Source organism: Oncorhynchus keta, chromosome 14 (assembly GCF_023373465.1).
Source record: "Oncorhynchus keta strain PuntledgeMale-10-30-2019 chromosome 14, Oket_V2, whole genome shotgun sequence".
Taxonomy (NCBI): domain Eukaryota; kingdom Metazoa; phylum Chordata; class Actinopteri; order Salmoniformes; family Salmonidae; genus Oncorhynchus; species Oncorhynchus keta.
Genome location: NC_068434.1, coordinates 23,872,642 through 23,880,078, shown reverse-complemented (window position 1 = coordinate 23,880,078; position 7,437 = coordinate 23,872,642). Strand labels below are relative to the sequence as shown.

The 7,437-nt window shown below is 44.5% G+C and overlaps 1 protein-coding gene across 2 annotated transcripts in view; it reads right to left on the bottom strand.

The window, feature by feature from the left end:
* Nucleotides 1–292: 292 nt before the first annotated feature.
* LOC118393039 (neurogenic locus notch homolog protein 1-like) overlaps nt 293–7,437 on the bottom strand; it is a 55,341-nt gene continuing 48,196 nt past the window's right edge. The window contains exons 28-34 of one of the 2 annotated variants that reach the window (XM_035785235.1): nt 7,172–7,385; nt 6,711–6,801; nt 6,125–6,290; nt 4,535–4,833; nt 3,931–4,078; nt 3,369–3,466; nt 293–3,185 (exon numbers count right to left, since the gene is read on the bottom strand). In XM_035785235.1, coding sequence (XP_035641128.1) covers nt 1,797–3,185; nt 3,369–3,466; nt 3,931–4,078; nt 4,535–4,833; nt 6,125–6,290; nt 6,711–6,801; nt 7,172–7,385 — 2,405 coding nt within the window. In that variant the 3' untranslated portion in view covers nt 293–1,796. The remainder of the gene's footprint in view (nt 3,186–3,368; nt 3,467–3,930; nt 4,079–4,534; nt 4,834–6,124; nt 6,291–6,710; nt 6,802–7,171; nt 7,386–7,437) is intronic. The other variant, XM_035785236.1, reaches the window with a different exon arrangement.

Genomic DNA, 7,437 nt, shown 5'->3' with positions numbered 1-7,437 from the left:
TCTCTCTCTCTCGCTTGCTCTCTCTCTCACACACACACACAAACGCACACACATGTACTCTTACTCTCGCTCACTTTTTGTTTCTCTGTATCAGATATCACCTGAGTTTGATTGTACTTGCATGGTTGCTGAGTCCATATTGTTCAACTACAACAGACTGGATTTTGTAGACCAAACTGATATCTTGAAATGAATTATTATATAAGAACTGTAAGACTTTGTATACTTTACAAGATGGGGCTACTAACTCCAGTCAATTGATATTCAGACAGCAAAGATCACGGAAGACAAGTTGAAATCAAGAAACGCATTGGTATCTTTTATTATATGACGGTTAAAAAAAAACCTTTTTTACAGATTGACAGTCAGGTAGTGGAAGAAAAATACTTTTTATGCAAATTGAAACTTTGCAGGAAGGTAACATTTTATTGCAGATACTACAGCCTTGGGTTTGAATGAAACAAATTGAGAACTTATACCATTCACAGCATCTCACAAAGCATCAGGCGAGGACACACTATAGAAACAGGACACCCCACAGTCTTCCTTTTTACATCGAGTTCAAAAAAATAATCCAACATTCATCCAAATAATCATCTGTGGATTATTCTGTATCACAGAAACAGTCAATAAATAATCATTGTATAACTCCTCAATATTTCTGTTATTATTTATCTGTAAGGGCTTAAAACATCTCTTATATTTATGTTGTTTGTATAAACCTTTCAGATCTCTTCCTCAGTGATACAGTGTAAAATATATGTTCTGTATGTTTTACTGTGGATCATTGTGAAACCTCTTAACCAAATGGAATTATTAAGACTTAAGATTTCTGAAACAAAATCCTGCTTACAAAGGAAATGCATATTCATATTTACATTGAAACAAAACCAGCCAAAGGCTCAAACAATTGGAGGGAAATAATCATTTAGAATAACATCTTGACCATTTCTTGAACGACTAAAATGAACAAGGGACACATAGACTCAAGCCTGTTCTATTAACTGTCAATCTCCAAGCTGACGTTATACTGTACATTACCTTACCATTCCCCCAACACATATAAACGCAGCGCCACACAGACACATACAGACAATCCAATCAAGAGGCTTATGCTGCATTGATCCAAGAACTACTTATAACTCTAGTACTTTATTTAGCAGATTCTTGCTTTTGGTCAGAGGACCTGTTTGAAATGTGAACATGGAAACTGCGTACTGTAATAAGATAATTTATTCATACAGCATCCCTGACCACAGATGAGAAAAATAAAAATATTATTTTATGACCATTTGCTCTGTCAGCAAATAAATGCAATGTTCTTGAATATTTAACAAAACTCAAAACACAAATTGAAATAACACTGGATTTAAGATTTAAAAAATATAAACAAGAGTTTGATGAAAAATCTGGCGAAAATGAAAAGGCAAAATTTCTAAACAAATAAATACCCAGTGTACATCTGAATAACTCAGTATACTGCAGACAAAAGCACTACATATAAAAATAAACAAAGCTACAGTATCCCTACAAGTTTTACCTCTGCCCTGACTATGGCCTGACACCTTGGATCCCACATTTATGTAAGCAGGCGGAAGAAAAGGAATAAATAAGACATGAATAAATAATAAGTGAAGGAATAAAACATAGGAAATTCTTACTGTTAGTACAAAAGCATATAAAAAGAGCTTTGGGTCAAATCAGTCCATAGCTCTGTCTTTTTGTTTTGTTTTCTCAAGAGTGCCTTTTCATACAAAAATATCCATCAGTCCATTTGGCAAAGCAATGCAAACTCTCTACTTGAACTGGTCGGGGATATGTCCCATCTGAGACTGCATGCTGCTGGTTGGTGGACTTGAGATGCCCTCTGACCAGTCAGACATGTTAGAATGCGGGGATGAGCTGGACCATTGGTCGGGAGACCCGGGGGAGGGGGTCAGAAAGGGGTGGTCGGGGACTTGTAGCTGGTGGTTGGGGGTGTTGTCCATGGGGCCGGAGTAGCTGTGCTGGGAGGGAGGGGTGAGGTACTGGGTGCTGGGCAGGTTCTGGCTCATGATCTGGGTCTCCTGGGGCAGGATGGTGTGGATGGGTATGGAGCCCTGGTTTCCTGTGCCCTGCTGGATCTCTGAGCCACTCAGCTCGGTACTGATGAAGTTCTGGTTGCTGGCATGGCCACTGCTGCCAGTGCTAGAGTTCTGGTGCTGAAGCTGGATGCTCTGTTGCTGCTGTTGGAGCTGTTGTTGTAGGTTCTGTTGGTGCTGCATCTGCATCTGCTGTTGGACCTGTTGCATGGGGTGCGGCTGCGAGGCCAGCCGGGTGTTCTGCAGGCCCTGGTAGCTCAACATCTGGGACAGGCTGGTGGTGGGAAGCCCGGTGTGGAGAGAGGTCATCAGGCCGTGCTGCCCGCCTCCCTGGTGCAGACCGCCCTGCCCCCCGACAGGACCTACCCTCATGGGGTTGAACTGTCCGGGCTGGCCCATGCTGGCGTGCATCCTGGAGAGCCAATCACACTGGCCATTCATGCCCCCAGAGCCGTTGGAGCCTGACAACGGAAGGTGAGTAAGACGGGGCGGAAGCGGGTCAAACTGCATGCGCGCTAGCTCCTGCTTGTTGGGCATACCCATGTGGTTGACCCCCATATGGGGGTCGGACATCCCCTGGAGGTGGTTGAGTGACATGGACGGGGACTGCTGGAAGGGGGACGTCATCATGGAAGGGGACGCCACGTCAGAGATATACCCGTGTGGAGACTCCAGGGAGTCCACGGGGGACAGAACAGCTGAGCTGTCCAACAGACCTCCTCCCTTCCCATCCTGGGAGGTTTTCTTCTTGTTCTTCATGTCCTTGCCGTCCTTGTAACCGATGCCCTTGGCGCTGTGCTTGCGGGCCTTCTTGCTCTGGACTAAGGGCTTCATGCTGCCCAAGTAGCTGTTGGGGGAGCAGAGAGAGGGCGACAGAGTGGTGCCCATAGAGCCTCCATGGCCGTGGCTGTGCATGGGCGGGCTGCGGACCAGGTTGTACTCGTCCATGAGACGGACAATGTCATGGTGCATCCTCTCTTGCGCTATGTCTCGGGGCAGCCGGTCCATGTGATCAGTTATCTCGCGGTTAGCAAAGTGCTCCAGCAGGACCTTGGCCGTCTCGTAGCTTCCTTCCCTGGCAGCAAGGAACAGAGGGGTCTCCTCCTGAGGCAGACACACAGAGAGAAATGTGTTTACAGTGGACCACAGATAGACAGCTCTCTCTTGCTAAAGAGATTTTATCTCAGTGACAATAACCTGTATAAATAAAGCTTAAATGTTAAAGGAATGTAGCTTACAGAAATATTGTATTATATTATGTTCCATCAGGCAGCAAAGATTCCTTACCTTGTTGTTCTGCATGTCCTTGTTGGCTCCATTCTTCAGTAGTACGGTAGCTGCTTCAACGTTGTTCACTGCTGCTGCCCAGTGCAGAGCAGATTTGCCTGGTGAGAGCGAGGCAGGCAGAAAAACACGTTCAGTACACAACCCATGCCTGTCTAAAATGATCTAAAGAAACTTGACTATAACAATTTTCAACCTCCACGTTATTTCTAAGTAAGAAAGTTGGTCCTTCTGTAGCACAGTTGGTAGAGAATGGCGCTTGTAACGCCAGGGTAGTGGGTTCGATTCCCGGGACCACCCATACGTAGAATGTATGCACACATGACTGTAAGTCGCTTTGGATAAAAGCGTCTGCTAAATGGCATATATTATTATTATTATTATTATTAAGAAAACATTTTGTAAAAGGACATGGACTTTATCTTATCTTCTGCCAATTTCCAATGACAAATTTCTTGTTTGATGTAATTCATGGATTGAATGTGCTTCACCTCTAGCTCTGATTGAAAGAATACGATGAGGCCATGAAGCCCATAGAGATTCAGCATTGAGATATGAGCCCTACCAAAGTCATCGATAGCGTTGACGTCAGCATGGCAGTTGATGAGCTCCTCCACCATGCCCTCCACTGCCAGGCGAGCTGCCAGGATCAGAGGGGTGGTGCCATCGTGCATGCGGGCATCCAGGTCTGTGGCACGATTCCGGATCAAAATCTACAAAAAGATACAATGAGTTGGTTAACCTTGTATGACAGGATTACCCAACTTGAGGCCCGCTGTGGTTTTATTTGGACCAACAAGTTTTCTGAGCAAAAAAAATGAAGTCTGTAAAAACACCAGGAAATCAGTGATTTGAATTTTGTTCCCAAGTATTCCCACGCATAATAGAGATAAACATGATCATATACAAATGCAAGGAAATCTTGAAATTATTATGTTTTATTCAAATAATGTATCTGTTTGGGCTTCTTGCTGTCAATTTGCAATCCACAAATGATTAGTAATTATGTTCCGGCCCCCCGACCATCTGCTCCAGAAATCTAGTTGATGATCCCTGTCGTATGAGATTATCTTTAGAGACACTAAGGAAGCAAGGGCACATTACCAATCCAATACAGTCGGTCTCTTTGCTACACAAGAACAAAAATGTATCTGCATTTGACCCCATACCTGGAAGACACCCTGTGCATCAGCGGCCACGGCAGCATGTAACGGGGTCTTGCCCATGTTGTCCTGGATGTTGGCATCTGCACTTGCCTCCAGAAGACGCTTGGCAGCATCAGAGCGGGCGTAGCGGGCAGCGAGATGAAGGGCGGTCTCCCCTGTGCGGTCTGTCTGACTGTGGAGGTTAGCACCCTGGTAAATGAAATCACTGATCACGTTGGCAGAGGCGTCTTCCTCCTCCTCGCTGTTTCCTGTTTCCAGACCTCCACCGCTACAGGAGGCGATCATCAGGGGGGTGAAGCCATCTGGAGGGAGAGGAGGGAGGGAGAGACCATACTTTAGTACCAGGGGAGTTGACCACACCTCAGCATTGACAGTCCAGTGCACTAGCGCAGGGTCAGCATAAGACAAAACAAAGCAACAAACAAATCGAATGAGGATTTGATGCTTTTGCCTTGGTGAATCATCACAGCTCTCTTTTCGATAACGGATTCTGATCAAGCCAGGCATTGGGGAGCTGCAGGAAGACACAGAGCTTTGGTAAACCTAGGCAGATGGAAAACTGAGCATTATCATCTCTGAGAGGAGGCTCAGACAGTCGACTTGGATGGGTTTCTCCTCTTCAAAAGAATAGCAAGCCCCCAGATCTCACAGATTTGGTTGATTCAGGCTCATTGATTGGTGAAGGAGAGAAACAGTCTGTGTGTTGTGCTCTACTGTTGAAGAGTGCCTTACTTTAGATTTCTTAAACACTCTTCAGGGGGTTTGGCTTTCAATAAAAGTGTGTTCTTTATTTTTGTTCTGTTATTGGTTTTATTAATAAAGCATATGACAAGAAAGACCCATTAATGGTCCAATGATGAATGTAAGCATTAATCTGGAAGGGAGTTTTCCCCTGGGCTCAGGGCTTCTAGCTGCATGCTTTGATCTGGATCCCCTTACCCTGAGGACACAAGGCTTTAGCTACTCCCACACACATGCTCTCTCTGTCTCTCCCCCTTGCTATTGCTCACTCAGATAAGGTGTAAACCAAACAGCTAATATTTGAGGAGGCAGAAAAATACCTTAAAACATGATGTTAAGACAGTTTTGTTTAACCTCTTTACAAAGCAAGATGTTAGGTAATAAAATGAAATAGGAATAACTATGTTAATTACTTAATTTAATGAGTAATTAAAAGTATGAGTTATGCTAATATGTGAATCATTATAAAATAATTGTTTATCTTTTTATCTAAATGTACCCTGCCACTTCCAATGACTCAATTATGTACACCTCTCATCTTTCTAAATCTACACCAGTATTGATAACTGAAATATGCCGTTCAAAAAATATTTAGACTTGACCTGTGCACTGCAGCTGGGGCAGAATTCACCAATTCCACATAAACATTTTACAAGTCCTACACACCAGTCAACTGATTAAATGGTACAATATTCTACAAGTTAAATGGTCAAACATTCTGTATTCACCACAAATATTGTCATGTAATTTCATGACATTTAATAATAAATGTCAGAAGGGAAATAGGAGGGGTATGACCGTTAAAATCAGTCCTAATTTCCCTAACAATGAACCGAGCGGTTGTGTACACACCTGGTCCCCGTACGTTGACGTCCATGCAGTCGTTCTCGATCTCGCCCTGAGGGGGTGTGGGGGCGATGGAGGGGATACGGAGATCAGCCGCGTCCAGGTGCTGCTGGGTCCACTGGCGGTGGTCTGTCTGGCCATCCAGGTCCAGTATCGCCTGCTCCTCAAACTGCTGGAACCAGATCAGGGGCAGATAGACAGTCAATTAGCTCAAACCGCAACCAAAGCATTTCAGCTCAAAGCTATTTGCAACCTAACGTTTAACTAACCAACTTTTACTTACTAAAATGCTGACATTCAGGACAATAAAACCAAAAACCAACACAAAGGAGACTATGTTTTCTATATCTAAACATTGGTTATTATTAAATTAAAGCTAATTAAATAGCCTATGTAAATGCACAAATATTTAAACAAAAACTTGAATCTAGTGATATTTGAAGACTATTATCAATGATGATAAAGAGAAAATCCCTGACTGAAGATCTTTTCTTATTATTTCTCTATAGGTATTTCTTTATAAATCCATGTTCTACTCTTATTCCCGCCTTTCTCTCCAAATGCCAGTATGTGATGTAGTTAGACTCCTTACCCTAAAGCGCTTGGCGTCCGAAGGCTCCTCTTCTCCCCATTCATTCTGGTTGTCGTCCATCAGTGATATGTCCGAGAGGTTTTTCAGTGGCCTGTGATCAGAGAGGATCCCATTGAAAATCCCATTGAAAATCCTGATACAGCAAAAGTGAGCTAGCTAACTATCCCAGCTGAGCACTCTTCCTCAGTGGTAGTGCACCAACACCGAAATAAAAGCATTGATTGACCCCCCCCCCCAACCCCTATCGCTCCGATAGGTCAATTAATGCGCCCGTTACCTATACCTGATGTATTATCATCATTAATGATCCAAACAAACCCTGTCCCCCCTCTTTCTCATCGCCAGCTACATCACTCAGTCCCATAAACTTTCTTCACCGTTCCACACCCTGCTATGACCAAACCCACGACAAACAAACTGGCAAAACAATGTGGTGGCGCATGGAAACCTGGGACACTTACTTCAATCCCACTGAATCCTCCCCCACCGGCTCCCTCCTCTTCTTCTTGTTGGGCTCACTGATCTTGAAGCCTTCCGGGAACCACAACTGGCCGTGCTCGCGACGACGCTTCCGTGAGGCGACCATCCCCACACCCACAAAAGCCAGGAGGGCCAGCCCGGCCAGGACTGCGTAGATGGGGTAAAGCTCAGAGGGAGGCTGGGGGTCAACCTCACCTAGAGGGGGAAAGGACAACATAGTAAGGCAGACAGCGGCGCAGCCTGAGAA